Source organism: Nicotiana tomentosiformis, chromosome 11 (genome assembly GCF_000390325.3).
Source record: "Nicotiana tomentosiformis chromosome 11, ASM39032v3, whole genome shotgun sequence".
In the NCBI taxonomy this organism is placed as follows: Eukaryota; Viridiplantae; Streptophyta; class Magnoliopsida; order Solanales; family Solanaceae; genus Nicotiana; species Nicotiana tomentosiformis.
In genome coordinates this window covers 24,420,942-24,444,991 of record NC_090822.1, presented here as the reverse complement: position 1 = coordinate 24,444,991, position 24,050 = coordinate 24,420,942, and the positions used below count along the sequence as shown (strand labels likewise).

Sequence of the window (24,050 nt, the reverse complement as noted above, 5' to 3'; positions counted from 1 at the left end):
GCTCGACGCCCCCATCTCGGAATTCGTTCGGGGTCTCCATGAAGATACCCCTCGATTGAGATGCCATCCTCGATCGATCTTCATGACCGAGGATCGGTTTTAACCGTATACAATAAACAAAATATATACATGCATTATATACTACAATAGACGCTCAAATGTCGTATTTTCCCCGTATCAAGAATTTTTTTGCGGTCTCTTTTCCCCTATCATTCAAACAAAGGATGCATTGCTTCTACGGCGCATTTCTTTAAATGCACAGCATCAACCGCCGATGATTTTGTCCTCAACACATGCTGCTGCCACTACTAATATCCCTTCTAATATTTTTCGCCTTTAGTTCTAACTGTGGAACCGTATAGGGGTGGAACTGATGTAATATATAATGTAGATGTAGAACCATGCTCCCTATATGTAAATTCTTTACTGTTTAATGCAATGTTTGTCTTTCATGATCCAAAACAATGAATGTGTGCCAATGAAAATCTTTAATATAATACTAAATGCTTTGCAGCCTAAGTTAGAATATTCGTCATATTTTGTTCTAGTATAATTTTGCTTACTACTATTTATTATCCAAAATATACTATAACATAATTTTACTTACTATTTCCCCCAAAAATGTTTTAAGAATTTAGGTGAAATATTATCCCAAAAGTTTGATCATTTGTCCCCTAAAGTTCAGTTTTAGGAAGTTAGAACACCTACATATGAAAAGGATTACAAATCACTTTAATAGAGTGTTTGCATCAAATGAATGCAAGATATGATTGTTCTTCCACTCATTTATCAAGTAATCATTGTTAAGTGACGAATATTCCATTTTAATTTATTAGTAAAAGAGTACACACGTTGCGCATGTACCTCGCACTAATGAATATAATTTTTTTAAAATTATATAGTAGATGTTTTCATTGTATGATTTATCAAATAGTTTTTTTTAAATAAATTCTTGAATAAAGGAAGGAAGATATCTGCTTTATAAAAGTCCTCATATACTTTTTTATTTGAAATTTTATTAGGAATAGCTTTAGGTTCTCGCACCATCCTTTATAAGCATATATGATTATTATCAGGATAAAGAGATTATGTTGAGTAACACTTTTACTTCCTTTAGCTCAATTATGATGGATAATATTAGTCACACATTTTTCTAGCTTGATATTTATTTTCAATTACATGCTATAGCTATCACCCATATAGATTTATCGATGCTAGAACTGCGAAACTTCATGATAATATATTTGATAAAATATTTTCTTAAAAAGGAATTACTTGAGTTGACAATAGCTGTTAATATTTTTCACATTAGCTAGCAACCTAAATAACAAATACGCTCTGGCATAGTGATTAACACCATAGATTATAATTGAGACACATGATTCCTAGTTAATGCTAGATAAAAGAACATATTTTACCATGATTAGTCCAAAAAGAGTAAATAAGGCAACTACTAAATTTTTTAATTTACACATTAATTGCCTCCTTTTTGTGATCTTGAAATAAAAAACCTATTATTTTGATCAAACTAATTTAATGTACTTCGTAAATATTTTTAAAAAATAATAATTTATATTGTATAGTGTCTGGATATTTCAATTTTATTTTTAAAAATAACATGTACTTCACTTGAATATGATCATATTGACTAACTCATAAGTATAATAAGACACTTTGAGGCAGAGAGAATGTATTCAAATTGTTAAAATGCTATGTCATTTTAAATCAATTTCTTTGATCTATCTGTTTCAATTACTTAGCATGTTATATTTTTTATATTCTTATCTCTTTTTAAATCTTCTACAAAAAGATTAACCAAAGGCTCCCAATCCAATAAAAATATTGAAAAATTAACACGATATCGAACTTACAATTCTAAAGCTAACCCAAGTTTTAGATCTTCAAAATTTTAGCAATCCGACAATATCTTGAGCTCTTGAGTTAGATTTATGTACAATTTGATTTTAGAGTTTTCGTCTTTTCCTCTTGCCATTGTTTGCACTTGGATATATATATATATATATATATATATATATATATATATATATATATATTTAAGAGTCTCTTTGAATTTTGAAGTGAAAGATTTCTAATGTCATATGGATTATTATTGTTTTTGATAAAATAATAATTCCTAAAATAAATTCTCGTAAAAATTTACTTATTTAACTAATATAGCTAAAATCTTACTGAGATTAAATTATTCCTAAATGTTAGGCGTTCCTATATTTTCAAATAAGGAAATATATAATAGTCAACATTTTAGTTAACTTCATCATTCTAAATACTACTCGTAGAAAATACTAATTAAATAACTTTTTTGTCCAATATGATATATATTTTTAAATGATAAAATGATCGATCAATATCATGTTGGAGTTTCGTGCTATTGTAATAGTTTCTGGATAGATAAAAGAAGACAAGATTAAAAGAGTGAAATATTATTTTTTTATATATTTAATAGTTTTAATTTTATTCTTACATCGGCTGACAACTTAATGAGAATAAATTAATGTAATTTGTTGAAAATACTAAATGTTAGTAGAATTATTCTTCAATAAAATTACTCTAGTTGTTGACTACTTCAGATGGACGTAAAATTGTGTAATGACCTTCCAAATATTTGACCTTTCTAATGATTTATTAAAGGTAAAATATTAATTGCCTTTAAGTCATAAATTTTAGGTATATACTTCAAATAAGGAAATAATTAATAATCAAAATTTCAGTGAATTTTCAAGTTCTAAATATTAGGAAGATAATTTAATTATAAATTTTATCCAATATAAAATCTATTTTTAAAGGGTAAAAAAGGCGAACGACATTTCGCTAAGGGCCATCGTGTTTTTAATATAATATAGATAATCTTTCTAATCCGCTTTAAGTGATTTTTTGGCTCTTTTCATACATATTAATTTTTTTTTTAGCATTAATTAATAATAAAATTGACCATATTAACCTTATTTTGCTCATTAGAAATATAACAAACTAATCATAGGCTCTTTACTCCAAGGACCACTTTAAAAAAAAGAAGGTAATTACTTTTTGATATCGTAAAATAATAAATATTATAAACTACAAAAAAAAGGCCAAAAAATCTGATAGAGTAGACCGGAGGGCGTAGATGCTAAAATTAAATTGCTTTGGTGATAACAAGGAGTAAATATTTACCTACGACAACAACAACAACAACAACAACCCACTATAGTCCCATCAGTGGGTATGAGTAGGGTAATGTGTATGCATACTTTATCCTTACCTGGGTAGAGATGCTATTTTTGATAGACCCTCGACATACCTCAATCCAACAACTTTTCAACTTACTTTTGGGATGACTCGAACTCACAACCTCTTGGTTGAAGTGCTCACATATGAAGAGAGAAATAAAAATGCACAGGTATGTGTTATGCACGTGAAAATCTCGGCCTCTATAAAATCCTCCACATCTTCCATTTTTCAATTCTTTTATTTTTCCCTCACCTGCAAAAACTTGCCCTAAACCCTAATACCACCCCCGCACCCCCATCCCCACCCCTAGCAGCGTCTGCCAATGGCTTCCACAGAACAAACCCAGAACGGCTCTACGATATCACCAGAAACCCTTACAACAACCACTGAGACCAAACCAGAGCCTGAAAATCCTCAACAAAAACCAGAAGAAACAACAGACCAAGGCCCAGACTCAGTTTCAATTAACGCTGAACCAGTTCCAGCTTCAGAGGTTTCAATAGAGAAGCCAAAGTGGCCAGGATGGCCCGGGAGTTGTGTGTTCAGGATGGTAGTACCTGTGCTCAAAGTTGGAAGTATAATAGGGCGTAAAGGCGAGCTCGTCAAGAAGATGTGTGAAGAAACGGGCGCTAAGATTCGCGTACTCGATGGCCCTCCTTCTTCTCCTGATCGCATTGTAAGTGTTACCCCTTTAAATGCACAATCCTATTAGTAATGTTTAATTTATACATAGTTGCATATAATTCATGTTAAGTTAGCTATCAAGATTTGATTTTGATTATCTATCAAATTCACTTTTCGACATTATGTTAGGAACACTTTATTACACTATTGATTAGCGGCCGGGGGTCAATTGAATTCCCCTTAGTAAAAAAAGTGTTTTGTTGCATATATATAAGCTTTTGAGTTCCGTTGACATAGGGGAAGATTCTAGTTTAATGATAACAACTATGCCTCAGTTCCAAAATTTAATATGAGGCCTAAATTTTTAAAAGAAAGTTATAAGATACATTTTTATTTGAAGTCTACTCTTCTAACTTTTTGAGATATAAAGTTGTTAATAATTTTTTTTATAATCGATTTTCTCTAATAATTCTTGCTCGATTGATAATATAGCCAACTTATTTAATCTATTGTTGATCTTAGATAAGATTTTACAAAGCAATAGAAATATAGCACTATTGGAAGCTTAAAAGTATTGCTGAACACTTGAACTAGTGAAATCTTGGAGAAAGAAGGTGAATAGTGAAATCTTGGAGAAAGAAGTGAGTAAGAATATCAAAGAAAAATACAAAAATATGTAGGGATTTCTGAAATATGAAGAGATTGGAAAAAAAAAGATTGACTCGGACAAATTAAGGAAAAGAGAGCAAATTTTTTAATAAATGAGTAAAAAATGAAAAACTAAAAGTTATGAAAACTATTCATCTACACATTTTTAAGTAAGTCAAATTATTATTTTATTTATATATCTAAAAAGTTTTCTTTCCTTTATATTAAAAATGAACCTATTATTTTTATAAAATGGGCCCCCTAAATTTGGGGGACTAAGGCACAAGCCTTACTTCACACAAGGTTGGAGCCGGCCCTGGTTTGAATCTCCCTGCTAGAGTTCCTTACTCTGCTACTGGTGTAATACTTATATAAAAAAACAACATACTAGTTAAATGAACATATTAAAATCGTAAAATGAAAGAGAGGAACTATGGCACCGGAGGAGGAAGATCAAAATTTGCAATCTAAGATGCAAAGTAGGATTTTTACCACAGGATTCACAGGTTCACGCTTCTTGAGTATTACATTTTTATTGGTTTGCGTTACTAGCCTATAAATTATTTTTATGACATATAAGCATAAAGGGTTTAGAAAGTTTGAGTCTTTTGTGACTTAGAATACCACTTTAACTCACATTGATCCCTCAGCTTGCATGGTTTTGTAAACTAGCCCTCGAACTTCATGATTCTCAATTAAACACCTCAAGTTTTTAGAATACATATTTTAAACATCTGGACCCGTGAGTCCCTCATTTGTGAGAATGTGGATAAAACATCAGTATCCACGCACATCATTATTTATCTTCACCGCGTTATCTATACAAATCTCAAAGACCTTTCTCTTATCAACTTCTGACTATGGCACCGTACTCCTTCTCTTCCACTAGCACCATTCCTTTCACTTCCACCCAATACCACCCCATACACCACTGGGAGAATGTCGATAAGTTTGGCCGCCACTGGGAGCACTGGGAGGAGATGACAAATAAAGGGGTAAAAGGGATTTGGAAATTTCAAACGACAAGCTCTCTCATGCATAGTCCTTTTCAGTAGTTCTCGGTCCCGTTAGTACCTTTTCCGGCTTTAAAAGTGATAATGTCTGCATCAAATATCGTCTGATTATCTTGGTGGAGAATCTCTTCCTGGAAAGAAAGAAGAATTTGTGGAAGTATGGAATAGTTTCACTTTATACTATCAGCCTTATTCTCGAGAGCATAAATCCTCTGCACACCCCTCCATCCCCTGCCCCCGTACCTTCCACACAAAAGGAAAAAAAGAAAATGGTAGATGTAAGTAACCGACTCAACTGATCTTTTCATGTTGAAAATAATCTGGTCTCAAGCTTTAATGAATTGAAAGAAGAGTGAGAACGATGAAGTTGCTAGGGATGAAAATGAACAGAGGACTAAGTATTACACTAACAAGTTACCAGAAGTAGTTGGCAAAGATTTTTACAACAAACAGCAAGCTAATGGATGTTCACGAGATTAGAACCAGCCCAATATAGACTTATAGAGTTCAACAACGTTAAGAAGCTTTGCCGAGCCATGAGATTTCAAATTCGCTATGTGATCTACTTTTAGACATCCGAACAAGCATCTATTTGAAGTGCAATGAAATTGTAATTGAAGATTAATGTCAAAGCTAATTCTGAGGGACAGAAGTTGAAATAACGAAAAGCAAAAGAGCTGAAAATGTTAAGGGAGCTAGAGAGGTGAAGCAAAAAGCAGAGCAATGACCGTGATTATTTGACTTCTTAATCCTATTAAGTAGGAAAAAAAGACTTACTGTGAGAAGAGAAGTGAACATGTATTTATGCTTCTTTATTGATAAAGCATGTATTTACACTCCTTACAAGCATGATTACCACACACTTTGTACCACCCAGTCAAAGATAGGTTACAGAAGCCTGGTCAATTGTCAAAGGTGTTTAAAACATGTGTTTGACCAACTTGAGGTGTTTAGTTGGGAAAATGTCAAGTTAGGGATCCATCTTTACAAAATCGTGCTAGTGAGGTGTCAATTATCTGTATTATGGCTAAAGGCTGCAATGCTTGTTCTTTAGGGGAATAGAGTACCTAAAAATTTAGTACATACTAGGGAACCAATAAAGAGCAATTCTCATCGTATCAAAGCACATGGTATAATTCCTATGAAGCACATAGTGCTTTGATAAGATAGAATTCATATCACGAGTTCGAATCCTGCCGCATACAAAAGCTTGGTATTTAAGTGGAGAAGAATAGAGGGGCGGGCCCGTTATACACCTAGCTTCGAACTGTGCGACATTGGGCCTAGGGGATTTCTCGGTTAACAGAAAAAAAAATATAGATTTGCTCTCACTATACCACTAGTGTTTTCTTGGATTCTTTCCGTAATTTTTATTATACGAACATTGCATTGCAACTGCTTTGTTTGCTAGTGTAACAGTGTTATTTATGTGTAGCATTTGTTTTCTGGATCTTCAAAATGCTGTCCTGATATAGGAGTACTTTGTTTCGTATCTTGAGTCTATAAACATCTTGTTTTGTGCCAATTTTTATGCAATCAAGACGTCATCTATACCGACACATTGTTTTAAACTATGCAAATTCTAATAATTGGGCAAGTGGATGACTGCTTGAGGAGTTTTCCCCCTTTGCTATGGCTGCAGAAATGGGACAAAAATGATCCAAGATTTGATGTGGAACTAACAAGTTTCCTGCATCCACGTGATCTTCCGTAAAACCTTTTTCGTTAGTTGTAATAATTGACGGACGCTTCCAAGATCAAATGAAAATCAGTTTCTTGCACCATATTTGAGATGCTGTACGCCGCTTGAGCACAAGTTTATTGATCTTTTGTGCTTTCTACTTTTACTTTAGGGGGCTAGTGGTGAGGAGCGATAGATGTAGGTTTTAGATACAAAAATTACTTCCCATCCCCTTTAATGTGACTAATTGAAAGAGGAAAGGTGACTGTCAATTATTTTCTTGCGAATTTTGCATTTTATTCTTCTTTTCTCACTCTTCGATGCTTCATTAGTTATCATTCTTTCGAAGCTATCATTCTTCAATATATTTAGATGCTGTTGTGAAGGCTTTCGGCCTCCTTTTTCTGTTCTGCCCTCTCTTTGAAAAAGTAGTCTTTACGATAGTCTCCATAAACAATGTCATAGGTTCTAATATCGGGGAAGGAAGAACCTGAGGCAGCATTATCCCCTGCGCTGGATGCTGTAATAAGAGTGTTCAAACGCGTTAGTGGACTTGAAGCTGATGGAAACTTACCCGGAGCTGCTGGGGCTGCATTCTGCTCTATCAGACTTCTTGTAGCATCAACACAAGCTGTGAACTTAATAGGAAAACAAGGGTCTTTAATCAAGCCTATCCAGCAAACAACTGGTGCCTCCATTCGAGTTCTTTCAAATGGTATTTTGTCGCAGTCTTCATTCTATTACTGTTTGATTTACTGGAATTATGCTAAATAAGTTGCAGGGGTTCATTTTAATTTATGAACTCAGATGAAATGCCAATCTATGCGACTTCGGATGAGAGAGTTGTGGAGATTCAGGGTGAAGCTCTGAAGGTTCTTAAAGCTTTAGAAGCAGTGATTGGGCACCTTAGAAAGTTCTTGGTGGATCATAGCGTTCTTCCCTTGTTTGAAAAGAGCGTAAGTTTACTTCTCTTTCTTTTGTCAGTTTATTATCAAATCAATGTCCTTTTATCTGCTTATATTTGTTATCCTTGTTCTTTCCACAGTACAATACACCTGCCACTCAGACGCAGGAACGCGAACCTGAACCTTGGTCTGAGAGGGCGATGCTTAATACGTCACGGCCTGGACTTGGCATGGATTATCCTCCTCCAACAAAGAGGGATTCTCTATTTTCTGAACGTGAAAGTCAGCTGGATTCACAATATCATCCTCCTGGACTTTCATTGTATGGGCAAGATCCTGGACTTTCTGCAAATCGTACTTCAGGCCTTGGTCGTGCTGGAAATCCTGTTATTACTCAGGTTTGTCATTTGTGGCTTTAGCATGGAACTTTACATTGTGGAAACATATGTTTTTTTCTGTAAGATTCTTTCTCTTGTCTATTTTCACATGGTATGGGAGCTTTTGCAATCTTGGTGGAGACTAATTAGTTTTTGCCTACAGTAAGGGGCCGTTATACTGTCTGATCCGACGTTTTTCTTTCCTTTCATAAGTTCACTATTCTTGTTTCTTCCTATTGACCATTTTGGCGCCACAATATTTTTTGGGTGACACCACTCCTGTGGCCCCGGTTCTTAGGTGACTTTTTGAACAAAACTATTTTTAAAACGTTTTTACTTCTTTTTATTCGTGGTATTAAAGTGTGGATATTAGATTCTTCTTTTTATTCGTGGTATTGTTATGCCATTGCATTTTCACTCGCTGTTTTTACTCCTTTTGTCGTGTTATTAGAGTCAGGCAGTGAGTCTCTCTTCTACTCTGAGCATTGTATTTCCTGTCATTGTTTCGAGAACATTCATTTACACTTCAGCTCTTAATTCAAGCTAAACTGACGAGGTCCTGGACATTTCATCCCTCTACCTCTTTTATGCGAATATATTTCTGTGTTTATTACGATAAGCACATTTCTTTTAATATTGTGCTTGCTTTGCTATTGACATTCTAGGGAAAAGAATCTTAGCAACATTTTTCTTTGCTGTGATTTAGTATTTCTTGTTCAAATATACAAGAAGAAAAAGAACTCCTCTTAAGTTTGTGTGGAGTGTTGAATGTGAAGTGAAACATTATAATTTGTGGGGAATATTCTTAATGAATTTGTTAATCAAGTGAATTATTGAGCAGAATATTAGTTTAGAATATTCTCTTCTTTTTCTTTATAGTATCCTTGTCCGAGTATTGCCGTTGGCCATTGAATTTTTTATCACCGGCATGGAAAGTCATCTTTTGTTCTTATTGGAGTCTGAGTAGCCAGTCCCTCCTCTGAGCATAGTAGTTTGGTTCATTGTTTCTGCAACTTTTGGTTACTTTTCACCTTCTAGTTTCAAGATAAACTGATGATGTCTTGATGTTTACGTTACTGTACCGTCTTTTCGAGAACTCCTTTCGATTTACTATAATATGCTCTTTTTTTCCTACTTCTGAATTGTTGACTTTCTTTGAGAGAGAATTGTAGCACCATTTTTCTTTCCGGTGATGTTTTAGTATTTCTTGTTTAAAATAAGCAAACTCAAGTTAACTCATCATCTTGAGTTTGTGGGGAGATTGTCAAAATAAACATTAAAAGTATTGTGTAGAATATTCTCAATGGTTATGTTACTCGAGAATAATTGAGAATATTGTTTAGAGTAATCTTGATTTGGGACTTGGGGAAGGAGCTACTTTGAGCTGTACAAGTAAATATAACTGTCTAGTTGCATAGGTTCTCTCTTCACCTACTGGTCATGGTCTTGTCAATGCTCGTATATGGGTTTGCCAACCTCCAGTGCCTCGGTGAATTGCCCATATTAATTTTTAGTCATAGAAAACAACTTCTGTACTTCAGTTTTATGCTATGCTTTCTATCAATTACTTTTAGGTTTTCTTAACCTGTATGCTTCTTGAAGGACATATGTTCGGGACAGAGTGTTTCTTATGGAAGTACAAGAGCGGATTATGTAGCCAAAAAGTAATATGAAACGGCATAAGTCACTGTTTATGACTCGTATAATTTGACACGTCATATTGTAGTTAACATAATGTTACCCACTGCAAGATTTCTCAGTACTTGAAATGAAAGCGATTTCTTCTTTGCGTTTTTTAGTAAAATCAGATCTCTCCTGCAATTCCCTGATCATTGCAGTTTAAGCCATTCTAATTGCAATGGACCTTTCGACAGAGAAGACCCTTATCAAAAAAGCATGAAATAAGAAAGAAACAGAACCTCCTGGCTTTTAATTGAGATATTTGTAGGATAATATCTGTTCTTTAAACTTCTAAGATAAATTGTGACATTGTTAAGTTAGAATCTGCCTTTGGTGAGAAATACAGTGGTTGTGATTTTTATGGTTTTATTCGGAAGGGTGAAGTGCACCAGTGAATTAGATATGTCGGTAGAAATTTTGGTTGGTGATAAGTACAAGAGCGGATTATGTAGCCAAAAAGTAATATGAAACGGCATAAGTCACTGTTTATGACTCGTATAATTTGACACGTCATATTGTAGTTAACATAATGTTACCCACTGCAAGATTTCTCAGTACTTGAAATGAAAGCGATTTCTTCTTTGCGTTTTTTAGTAAAATCAGATCTCTCCTGCAATTCCCTGATCATTGCAGTTTAAGCCATTCTAATTGCAATGGACCTTTCGACAGAGAAGACCCTTATCAAAAAAGCATGAAATAAGAAAGAAACAGAACCTCCTGGCTTTTAATTGAGATATTTGTAGGATAATATCTGTTCTTTAAACTTCTAAGATAAATTGTGACATTGTTAAGTTAGAATCTGCCTTTGGTGAGAAATACAGTGGTTGTGATTTTTATGGTTTTATTCGGAAGGGTGAAGTGCACCAGTGAATTAGATATGTCGGTAGAAATTTTGGTTGGTGATAAGAATTGGAGAAACATTTGCTAACTGTAAACTGTAGTAATTTTAGCTGCAATAGGTTGCTTTGCTACACTTTCCAAACACCGCTAGCTGAGTTTATGAAGTAGTATGTTTGTTATCTCAACTGGGATTATACGATTAGTTGCTTATGTTTTCTGCTATAAGAAACCTCGATCTGTAAAATCATAATTAAACTTTACATGCTTATGCTAAAGGTCTCCGTGTGACCTAGGTCCGTGGAATCAGCCACTCGCGCTTGCTGCTTACATCACACCCTTGTGATGCGGCCCTTCCCCGGACTCTACGTGAATGGGGAATGCTGTGTGTACCGGGTTGCCCTTTTTATGCTTATGCTAAAGTTGCTAATATTATGTTTTTTTCGATGTGTGAAAAGTTACTCTGTTATGTCAAAAACAATATTTTATTTGGCGATCTTATCTTGTTTTTCCTTTGCAGATTTCCCAAACTGTTCAAATGCAAATACCACTAGCTTATGCAGAAGATATCATTGGCATTGGGGGAGCAAACATTGCTTATATACGGCGTACTAGTGGTGCCATTCTTACTGTGCAAGAAAGTAGGGGCTTACCTGATGAAATCACTGTGGAAATAAAAGGGACATCATCAGAGGTTCAGACAGCTCAGCAACTTATCCAGGTAATCTCCATTTCCTCTTTTTATAAAGAATAGTTTCAAGAAGCCGTCAGGTTGAGATATAAGTAGTTCACATTTTTATGCAATGCATTTAAAACCCTGTAAATTATATGCGATTGAGGAGTTTCTATAGTGTTCTTCCGAATTGCAGTGTAACTGATGAATGAATGGTCATTATAGGAATTTATGGGTAGCCACAAAGAATCACTTCCAAGCAGTTATGGCCAATTAGATACAGGCTTGAGGCAGTCTTCTTACTCTAACCTAGGCAGTGGCTCCTATTCATCTTCTTCATACGGCGGACAGCAATATGGTGGTGGCGGCAGCTATGGATCATTTGGTGCAGGAGGGTACAGTAGCTACAGGTCATGAACAGATTAGCCTTGAGTCTTAGCACTCGTAGTTACCCGTACTGTTTTGTTCGTATGCGTTTTGTGACAGAGCAAACACTGAAGCAACTGCAGGTGGTTCATGCTATGTTAATCTGATGTCTCTTACTGCAATGTATTGATAGCTTTTCAGTAGCTCACCATATCTTGTAGTTCTCACATGTGTCGGTATGATAACATTGAATTTTGCAAGTGTAATGGTTAAGGTGTGGTTCTTAAAGTATTATCTCTCGTTTAATATCTTGTTTATTATTTATTTTTAACCGTTATTTTGTAGATGTTGCAACTTGCCAATTCATAAAAATGATCAGTTGCAATTGCCTCGTTGGAGGGGTATTATTATTTCCATAAGTGAACCTTGTCAAATTTTGTTCTTTAGAATGTTTCTTTTTGTTTCGTTATCTGTAAAGTTGAGAGGATTCTTATCCACTATAAACTGGGTATATGTTAATTCTTCTTTGAGCAATCTCTCAAGAACAGGAGAAATAATAGTTTTAGCAAAAAGTAATTGTAGTTGATCAATGTTATAAAGTAAAGGCGGTAAAGTAAAGACAAGTATAGAGAGAAACTGATATATTATTCAAATTTTAACTTTATGTATATAATGAATTGAAAATTCCTCTATTTATAAAAGAAAGGAAGTAGCTGCGAGGCTTTTCAGGAAGCAACTACAAGACTTTTCAGGAAGCAACTGCAAAGTTTTTTTTTAGCTTCTTGTAAGTTGCTTGCAGATAAATTTCAACAGAGTACTAAATGGATAATCTTCTATCTATAGTGGAGTAATAAATGGACATTCACAATATAATTATTTGGCGAAATACATAAACGACCCCTTTAAGTTGTCCTCAACGATCAACCAGACAACTCAACTGATCCGTTTATCATTTTAACACTTCTTCTCCACTAAAGTGCGACCTCGTAAACCCTTTACGCTGACATGGCAAAGTGTGCTTTGTATTTAATTCTAAGCGCGTGAATCCCTCAAAATTAAATTTTCTTTTAAATTTAACTTTATTTTATGTGGACCACCATAATTTTATGTGGGTCCCATTATATTTTTAATTTTTGACACATTAATTTCACTTTCTTCCCAAAATATTTCATCTTCACCAAATCAGTAGCGCCTCTTCCTTCGCCATTAATCCACCTCCTCTTCTTCAATCTTGAAAATAATGTAATAATTAATAACAACCACTACACTAACAATTTCATTTATCGCCCACAAAATTCCAATCCCATTTTCTGCAGCTTTTACTCATGGATTAGACTTGCTGGGTCTTTGCTGGTTTTATTCGCCGGAGAAAAATGGATGCTAGCCGCTAGGACCGGTTTTAGTGGTTTCAGTTGGTTAAAAATGAAAGAAATAAAAGAGAGAGAGAGAGAGAGAGAGAGAGAGAGAGAGAGAGAGAGAGAGAGAGAGAGAGAGAGAGAGAGAGAGATGGGTACTCTAAAAGCTATGGCCTTTTTTCGGTGAGATGAGCGGAAAACTCTTCATTAAAACTCAAACTCCTCCAAACCCATTTGGCCTCTACATTGTTGTTCATAATCCTTCAATCTTTTTTGGTGATATAACGTGTATCTCATCCAAAAAATGTTAATGTTGGTAGGAAATTAACGTGAGAGTTTTTTTTTTTGTGGGGAAGGGGGGGGGGGGGAGGGGGGAGAGGTAAAGGAAGAAGATGAATTGGAGGAGGCAGTGTCTGCTCAATGGTTAAAAAGGGTTTTGGTTTTTTCTTTTCTTTAATTTTTTTTTGTTAATTATAGTTGTCAAATTTCTTATTATAATATACATGTGTCATTCTTTAATTGGTTCATTTGACATGTCATTTGCGAGTGTAATTCACGCATATAGTTTGATGGACTCGGATGTTCATGAGATATACTTAATAGCCACTTGAAGTGTTAAAATGATAAACGGGTCAGTTGAGGTGTCTGTCTGATCATTGAGGACAACTTAAATGGGTCGTTTATGTATTTCGCCTAATTATTTTCATAACACTCCCCCTTGGATGTTCATTAAAAGGTATTGTGCCTCGTTACTAGGAAAAACCCAGTTGAAAAAATCCTAGTGAAGGAAAAAGAGTACACATATTTAGTAATACGCATTTCTAGCTGCCTCATTAAAAACCTTATAAGGAAAACCCTGCGGGAAAAAACCTTAGTAAGGAAAAAAGAGTACATCGCATATTTTACTCCCACTAATGAAAACCTTGTTTCAAATATTTGAGTCTCTGCATTCCAAGCTTGTATACCATCTTCTCAAAAGTTGAAGCTGGCAAAGATTTAGTGAATAAATCTGCCGGATTGTCACTTGAACGGATTTGTTGCACATCAATATCACCATTTTTCTGAAGATAGTGTGTGTAGAATAATTTTGGTGAAATGTGCTTCGTTCTATCTCCTTTTATAAATCCTCCCTTCAATTGGGCTATGCATGCAACATTGTCTTCGTATAAAATTGTGGGTCTTTTCTCACATTCCAAACCACATTTTTCTCCAATAAAATAAATTATTGATCTCAACCATACGCATTCCCTACTTGCTTCATGAATAGCTATTATTTCAGCATGATTTGAAGAAGTAACAACAATAGATTGCTTTGTGGAGCGCCATGATATGATAGTATCTCCACATATAAACACGTACCCGGTTTGAGATTTAGCTTTATGGGGATCAGAGAAATAACCTGCATCTGCATAACCAACAAGATCTGCACTATCTTTGTTAGCATAAAACAAACTCATATCAAGAGTTCCCTTTAAATATCGCAATATATGCTTAATCCCGTTCCAATGTCTCTGTGTAGGAGAAGAACTATATCTTGCTAGTAAATTAACAGAAAATGCTATGTCATGCCTTGTAACATTAGCAAGATACATTAGTGCACCAATTGCATTGAGATAGGATACTTCGGGATCAAGGAGTTCTTCATCCTCTTCTGGAGGTCGGAAAAATCTTTATTCACTTCAAGTGATCGAACAACCATTGGTGTACTCAATATGTGCACTTTGTCCATGTAAAAGCGTTTTAAGACCCTTTCTGTATAGGCATATTGATGGATAAAGATCACGTCCTCTAAATGTTCAATTTGCAAACCAAGATAAAGTTTTGTCTTTCCATGATCTTCCATCTCAAATTCTTTCTTAAGATATTCAATTGCCTTTTGGAGCTCTTCTCGAGTTCCAACAAGATTTATGTCATCAAACATAAATAGCAAGTATAACAAAATTTGAAGCCATTTTCTTTATAAAAATACATGGACAAAGAACATCATTTATGTAACCCTCTTTCAGCAAATATTTACTGAGGCGATTATACCACATGCGCCCAGATTACTTTAAACCGTATAAAGATTTTTTAAATTTGATTGAGTACATTTCCCGAGATTTTGAATATGCTTCAGGCATTTTAAATCCTTTAGGGATTTTCATGTAAATTTCATTATCAAGTGACCCGTACAGATAAGCTGTAACCACATCCATTAGATGTATTTCAAGCCCTTCACGTAAGGCTAAACTGATAAGATATCGAAATGTTATGGCATCCATAATGGGTGAATATGTTTCTTCATAATCGACTCCAGGTCGTTGTGAGAATCCTTGTGCAACAAGGCGAGCCTTGTATCTTTCAACTTCATTTTTATCATTCCTTTTTTCGTACAATAACCCATTTATGGCTTTATACCGGTAGGTGTTTGGACTACTGGTCCAAAGGCCTCTCTTTTAGCAAATGACTTCAATTCCGATTGAATTGATTCTTGCCATTTTGGCCAATCAGATCTTTGTCGACATTCTTCGACAGATCGGGGTTCAAGATTCTCACTATCTTGCATAATGTTAAGTGCAACATTATATGCAAAAATATTATCCACCACTATTTTAGATCGATTTAAATTAATCCCATCACCAGTAGAACTTATTAAAAGTTCCTCACTCACTTGAGTCTCGGGTTCATTGATTTCTTCTGGAATCTCAGAACTAATCAGATCTTGGGTCTCTTCAGGAGATCCCTTCATAATATCATTTTGATCATTTGTTGATTTTTTTTTTCTAGGATTTCGATCCTTAGAACCCAAAAGGCCTACCACGCTTCAGGCGTGCTTTAGAATCACTAGCTCTCATGCTAGTAGATGGTCTTGCTGGGACATCAATTCGGATAGGTACATTCTCTGCAGGGATATGTGACTTAGTTATCCTTTTCAAATCAGTAAATGCGTCTGGCATTTGATTTGCTATATTCTATAAATAGATGATCTTCTGGACCTCCTAATTACATATAGGGGTACGTGGATCAAAGTGAGATAATGATGAAACTTTTCACACAATTTCTCTTTTGATTTCCTTTTTCTCTCCTCCTAATTATGGGAAATTTATTTCATCAAATCGACAATCTGCAAATCGAGCAGTAAATCAATCTCCCGTCAATGATTCAAGATAGCGAATAATAGAGGGTGATTCAAACCCAATATATATTCCTAACATTCTTTGGGGGCCCATCTTACTGCGATGTGGTTGTGCTACTGGCACATATACAACACATCCAAAAATTCGTAGATGGGCAATATTTGGTTCATGACCAAAAACTAATTGTAACGGAGAATATTTATTATAATGTGTCGACCTGAGACGAATAAGTGATGCTGCATGCAAGATAGCATGTCCCCAAACAGTAGTGGGCAATTATGTTTTTATAAGTAGTGGTCTTGCTATCAATTGCAGGAGTTTAATAAATGACTCTTCAACGCCATTTTGAGTATGAACATAAGCTACAAGATGTTCAACTTTTATTCCAGCTGATAGACAGTAATCATCAAAAGATTGAGATGAGAATTCTCCAGCATTATCAAGGCGAATAGCCTTTATAGGATAATCTGGGAATTGTGCCCTTAATCGAATTATTTGGGCTAATAGCTTTGCAAACGCTAGGTTGCAAGATGATAGTAGGCACACATGAGACCATCTTGAAGATGCATCTATTAGGACCATAAAATATCTAAACAGCCCACTTGGTGGGTTTATAGGTCCACATATATCTCCATGTATACGTTCTAAAAAGGCAGGGGATTCAATGCCAACCTTCATTGGTGATGGTCTAGTGATCATTTTGCCTTGATAGCAAGCATCACAAGAAAATTCATTATTTGTAAGAATCTTCAGGTTCTTTAATGGGTGCCCACTCGAATTTTTAGTAGTTCGTCTCATCATTATTGATCCAGGATGGCCCAAACGGCCATGCCAAAACACAAAAGTATTTGAATCCGCAAACTTCTGGTTTACGATAGAGTGTGCTTCAACTGTACTAATATTTGAATAGTATAAGCCAGAAGATAAAGTTGGTAACTTTTCTACAATGCATTTCTGGCCAGAAATATTCTTTGTAATACAAAGATATTCCACGTTCATTTCATATATCGTGTCAAAATAATACCCATTTCAGCGGATATCCATAAAACTCAACAAGTTTCTTTGGGACTTGGAGGAGAATAATGCATTATCTGTAATAAGTTTTGTTCCCTTAGACAGAAATACAGTAGCTCTTCTGAAGCCTTCAATCAAACTTATATTACCAGAAATTGTAGAAACATTTACTTTTTCCTTATGCAAATAAGAAAAGTATTTCTGATCTTTGAATATGGTATGAGTTGTTCCACTATCAATTACACAAATATCTTCATGATTGGTCTTTGATCCAAACATAATTTGAGAATTATCCATATTCTTCAAAATGACATAAACAAAATAAATATGATAGTAAACATCATTATCAAAGCATAACTTTTATTTATGTACAACTATTACATAACCATACTATCTACTACAAACAACAAAAATTAAAATATTTACATCTCTACAGATTCATCACTGATCACATGACTTGTTTCTCCTTTTGGGAGTGCAAAGTAATCAGCTACATCCAAATGCATGAAGTCTAAATTATCTTCAAAAATAAAATTTGCTTCAGCATTTTTCTCTGTCTTCTTCAGGGAGGCTTGATACAGCTCAACCAGGTGCTTTGGCGTACGACATGTACGTGACCAGTTCCCTTTTCCTCCACATCTATATCATGTATTTTCTGGCTTTGCTGCTTGCACCGCTTCATGCTTTTGTTCCTTCCTTTTCCATTGTCGGTGGTGAGGAGGATTCTTTGGTGCATTATTATTACCATGATTAGAGTTTTCTCCCCGACCACGGCCATGACCACGACTGGGGCCACGTCCTCTTCTACGCTTAGCTTGGTGGAAGTTCGTCTCATTCACTTCAGGGAATGAACAATAACCAGTAGGTCGACTTTCATGGTTTTTCATTAATAGCCCATTATGTTGCTCGGCTACAAGAAGATGTGAGATAAGTTCAGAATACTTTTTGAATCCCATCTCTCGATATTACTGCTGCAGGAGCATATTCGAGGCATGAAAAGTGGTGAAAGTTTTCTTCAACATGTCATGATCAGTAATATTATCACCACATAGTTTCAATTGGAAAATAATTCTGAACATAGCAGAATTATACTCACTGATAGATTTAAAATCTTGTAGCCTTAGATGAGTCCAATCATAACGTGTCTGTGGAAGAACGACCATCTTCAGGTGGTCATATCTATCTTTCAAATTATTCCGCAGTATGACTGGATCTTTAATAGTAAGATATTCTATTTTCAGGCCCTCATCAAGGTGATGGCGTAGGAATATCATTGCTTTGGCACGGTCTTAGTTTGATGCCTGATTTTTGTCTTTAATGGTGTCTGCCAGACCTATCGCATCAAGATGAATTTCGGCATCAAGCACCCAAGACATGTAGCTTTTGCCCGATATATCCAGGGCTACAAATTCAAGTTTAGAAAGATTTGACATTATTTAGAAAAAGAAAGTTCGTACCTGTGATACTTTCAAAGTATTTGCTCGAGATGACAGAGTCTCGTGTTGATAACGTGTTATAAAATAAAGACTGTAAAGTAAAGACAAGTACATAGAGAAACTGATACATTATTCAAACTTCAAACTTATGTACATAATGAACTGAAAAGTTCTCTATTTATAGAAGAAAGGAAGCAACTGCGAGGCTTTTCAGGAAGCAGCTGCAAGGCTTTTCTTTAGCTACTTGTAAGCTGTCTGCATGAGCTGCTTGCAACCTGTCTGTTTAATAAGAAGCTGCTGCAAACCATTTCATTGAGCTGCTTGCAACATGCCTGTATCAACTGCTTGTAGATAAACTTTAACAGAGTACTAATTATCTATATCAGAGTAATAAATGAACATCCACAGTATAATTATTTTCATAACAATCAAGTAATAGTGTGAATTTACAAATGAAAATTTAGATCAGCTCCTAAAAGATTCAGTAAGCTCAAATTGTTTAGGGGGAGAATGTGAAAATCTTTCTAATTTTACGTGGCCATTAAATAAACCCTTGAAATATTTCTCACATTTGATTTCTTAAACTAAGACTTTCATATGCATTTTGTATTTAATCAGTTAGATTGTCTTTAAACTTTTCATTTTTGAACGCCTAAACTTACTTTCAAATATTAAAGTCATTCTCTAACATATGACCCAAATAAGAAAAGAGTAAGATTCACAATTGTTGGAGTTGAAGTAAGTTTACTTAGTGAAGTGATAGACGCAGAGAACTAATGACTAACATGAATTTAGAGAATTTGGAGATAGACACTGTTAACAAAGTTTAGAGTTAAGAGTTAAAGCACTTCTATTCGAATTTAAGCTTTAAATTGCACTTCACCAGTAAGCTTTATTTGTACTTCATCCAATATTTTATGATTTTGACTATTACGCTCTAAACTTTACATTAGTAGGCATAATATTAAGTTAATAACTTTTTGGCTTAATTCCTAATTTGAAATGACCATGAAACTATTTTAAAGGTGTAATTGTGAATTTGCACGAACAAGATAAGATAATGTGTTATTTCAACAATTTATTTTCTTATTAAATTTTTTAATGTTCCTTGTAAAGTGATACATATCTATTTGATATAACATGCTTTTTATAAGATGTTAGCGAGATACTTATTTTACCAAAATCTGGACGTTTTTTTTTTTGGCTTCAGAGTTGAAGATCTTAGGTGCCAAAGATTAAATAATAATAGTGACTAGTGAAATGTAATTGAAATCCAACTCCGGGGAATAAACGTTAAAATAGCACGGGCTAGCCAATTTTCGGACTGGTCATTCAAAATAGCCGGCGTTTGCCAAGTCAATGAAAAATAGTCACTATTTTGATGCAACAGAGACCGGTCCAGCATAATATACTGGAGTTCGGTGCACCTGTGCATGAACTTCCAACATATTATGCTAGACCAGTATACTTTGTTGGCTCCAGTATAATATACTGGAGTTCCAGCAAAGTATACTGGAACTCCAAACTCCACTATAATATACTGGAGTTCCAGTATACTTTGCTGGAACTCCAATATATTATACTGGAACTCCAATATATTATACTGGAGTTCCAGCAAAGTATACTGGAACTCCAATATATTATACTGGAGTTCTGATATATTATACTGGAATTCCAGTATATTATGCTGGAGTATTTTCCGGATTTTGAACAATGTTTTCGTTCATATTTATCTTTACATGAAAAGTGTCTAAATTTCGATAACTTTGAAACTGTGGCTATTTTTGAATGACCACTTATAAATCTGGCTATTTTTGAATTTCTACCGGAATAAAGTGCTTTTAACGCAAAAGCGCATGAGGTAAATATCGTATTAAGAGCTCGTTTGGCCAAGCTGCCAAAAACTGCTTATTTTGAAAAGTACTTTTTTCAAAAATACTAATGGAAAAAAATAATTTGTGTTTGGCCAATTCATTTAAGAAGTACTTTTTGCAATATTTGATAAACAAATTGTGTTTGGCCAATCTTTATAAAAAGTATTTTTGAGTGTCAAATTACCAAAAAGGATAGTACCAAGGTTTTATAATTATTTAAAAATTAAATAAATTTAAATATTTATTATAAGAGATTGTTATTTTTATTTTATTTAATTTAATTAAATTATAAACATAAAGTAAACATACATACTAAATATTTAAATCATTACAACATATATAGTTATACCAAAGCAATAATATTATCTAGTATAATTACTTGTTATTTACACGATGATTTGAATAATCAAAATACGTCATTCAGTGTGACTTAAAGTTTATTGCATAAATTACTATATATTGATAATCAACCATGAAATAATAAGCAAAGTCACTCACACATGATAATATTTCTCAAAAATTTCATCTCTAATTCTATCACACAATGCCTCCATAATAGTAGAAGACCTGTCTTGCATTTCTAAAGGAATACCAAAAGGTCCATCTCCTTCCTCAATCTCTGCAATAATGTCTTCATTATAAACCTGTTTAATGGGCCGGGTTGACCCATTTCCGGCCCGGACCGGTAGTTAGGGGCTGGGTGGGCTGGATTAGGGGGTTGGTCCGCATAAAAAAAATTGGTTAACCGAACCGGTCAAACCCAGTCAAGGAAAATCACTGTTGAACCGGTTAACCGGCCTGATCCGGTTCAACAGTGATTTTCTGATTTTTGTTTTTTAAATTCATTTGACCGTTGGTAACGACCACCCTCTTCTTCATTTCTTCACTCATCTCTCATTTCTCAAACTCAAATTCTCAATTCAAGTTAAATCCTGCCCCGTGATTCTAGAGTGCACTCATATATTTGGGAACACTTTGAAGTGGTAGAAGAAAATGAAGAAGTTCACAAAGTAAAGTGCAAGAACTGTGGTCGAGTCTTAAATTTTCGTTGAAAGTGGGAGGACACAGGCTGTTTAAGGAGGCATATGAAGAGTTGTCTTGAGCGTCCTATAGAAATTCGTATTTAAGATTTTAAGTTGATTTGAGACAATTTGTGTTATTTTAAAAATATTAGACGTATTATGCTAAATATTTTAGTTTGTTAGATTAATTTGAAGTATTATTATACAATGAAAATTTGAAATGAAACTATGAAAGCCTTTGAATTTAACACTGCAGAAGATGGCCAAGAAGGTCATATTGATTATGAAGAACTTACTAAGGCAATGCAAAACCTTTAAAATTTTAGATTTATATTTAATAATTAAACTTTGAATTTACTCTTTTTTATAATTGTTGTTAAATGTAAACTTTAATTTGCAAGTTTGAACTTGCAAATTATAAGTGCAATTTTTTTTTCCATTTTCATTGTATTCTATTATCTTAAATTCTTAATGAAATATTCAAATATAAGAATTTTAAAATCTTTGCATCCTTTATTCAAACACTCTTTTTATAATATTATTTTTTTATTTTGTATTTTTACTTTAGTTATACAAAAAAAAAAAAAAAAAAAAACGGCCCGGCTCGACTCCTTAGGCCCGGAACCGTTCCGGTCTAATTTTTTACCGGATGGGGCCAGACTCGTTAAGCCCAGTTTGTATAACCTGGAACTGGTCCGTATCGATGACCAACCGATCCGTTTTGTTTCTCGACCCGGATCGGCCCGACCCACCCGTTTGTCATCTTTACTTCATTAGTATAATAGTTGAATTTCTTATCAGTAGAAGAATGTCATCGGATGGAATTGTGTATAGCCATGGTAGTTATAACAAGATGAATCTGAGTGTCAAACTTGAAAGATGGCATTGAGCGTAAAATAGAAAACCTATTTTTCTAGACTCCAAATGTTCTTTGAATTGTACATCGAAGATTGGGAGAATTCTAGGAGATCTATTAATTTAGAGAAATAAAAAAATAAGATTAGTCAAACAAAACATCAAAAACAAGAAAAGTCAAAAAAGAATTTGAAAAGTTACAAGATGATTCATGTATTTGATATCTTTAATTTTTAAAATAATGGTAGAAAATAGAAAAAAGAAAAGAAAAAAAAAGAACTATCCAAGGGAAAGAAGTAAAAACAAATGAAAAGACAAAAAATAAATTTGAAAAGTTTACATGATTCAGATGGTAGAAACGTTACACACACACACACACACACACACACACACACACACACACATATATATATATATATATATATATATATATATATATATATATATATAGAGAGAGAGAGAGAGAGAGAGAGAGAGAGAGAGAGAAAGTGTAAAGGATAATTTGGAAAATATATATTTATGGTGAGGATAGTTTTATCAATAAATTAATTTTCTTCTTCTGCTTATGCTTCTTGGAAGAAGCTAAAATTTTTTGCTTCTTCCCAAAAGTAGAAAAACTGCTTCTGTTATTGACCAAAAGTACTTTTTTATTTTGGCCAAACACCTTAAATTTTTTAAAAAGTACTTTTTTGACAAAAAAAATAAAAAAAATACTTTTGACCTCTGAGAAGCTTGGCCAAATATGCTCTAAATCTTTTCCGAGTGCAAGTATATTCTATCTAAAAAATAACGATAACTCTGATATTCTAACGCGTCAAATAGTTTGACTTTAACTATAACGTGGAAAGATTGTGATTTATTCTTTATGTAGTTTTTAAAAATATAAATAATTTAAAAAATAAAAAATTTAAGACGATAAATCTAGGACTTTAATATCCTGTTTGTCAAGCTTCTAAAATCAACTTATTTTGAATAGTATTGTTTTTTCAAAAGTGCTTTTCAGAAAAAGTATTTTGGTAAGAAGCATCTTGTGTTTGTCTAATTAACTTGAAAATCACTTTTGAGTAGCAATTAGTGCTTGACCAAGCTTTTTAAAAGTGATTTTAAGTGTATTTTTCTTAAAAGTGACTTCTAAAATTAAACAAAAAGTAGTTAAATCACTTTTAGAATTTCTAATTCCAGGAAAGTATGTTGTTGCAAAAATCAAAATAGTAGTTCTAAAAAGTTGACCCTATTACTAGTTGTTATGGGTCACGAGCATGTAACTTATTTTGAATTTCTCTTTATTTTATATAAGCCCTTTCTTTAAGGTAACAAAACGCCGTTGGTGTGTATCCTTCTTCCAT

The 24,050-nt window shown here is 34.0% G+C and overlaps 1 protein-coding gene across 1 annotated transcript; it reads left to right on the top strand.

Annotated features, from left to right (window-relative positions):
- Window positions 1-3,467: 3,467 nt before the first annotated feature.
- On the top strand, window positions 3,468-12,320 carry LOC104086157 (RNA-binding KH domain-containing protein PEPPER-like). The gene is made up of 6 exons (XM_009590355.4): window positions 3,468-3,904; window positions 7,660-7,909; window positions 8,002-8,150; window positions 8,240-8,497; window positions 11,514-11,714; window positions 11,892-12,320. Exons 1-6 carry the CDS (start codon window positions 3,551-3,553, stop codon window positions 12,081-12,083), a joined length of 1,404 nt encoding a protein of 467 aa, XP_009588650.1. The 5' UTR covers window positions 3,468-3,550; the 3' UTR covers window positions 12,084-12,320.
- Window positions 12,321-24,050: the final 11,730 nt, after the last annotated feature.

Coding starts and splice junctions, on each gene's coding strand:
- LOC104086157 (XM_009590355.4), top strand. CDS start 3,551: ATGGCTTCCACAGAACAAACCCAGAACGGCTCTACGATATCACCAGAA. Junction 7,910..8,001: donor CATTCGAGTTCTTTCAAATG/GTATTTTGTCGC, acceptor TTATGAACTCAG/ATGAAATGCCAATCTATGCG. Junction 8,498..11,513: donor GAAATCCTGTTATTACTCAG/GTTTGTCATTTG, acceptor TTTCCTTTGCAG/ATTTCCCAAACTGTTCAAAT.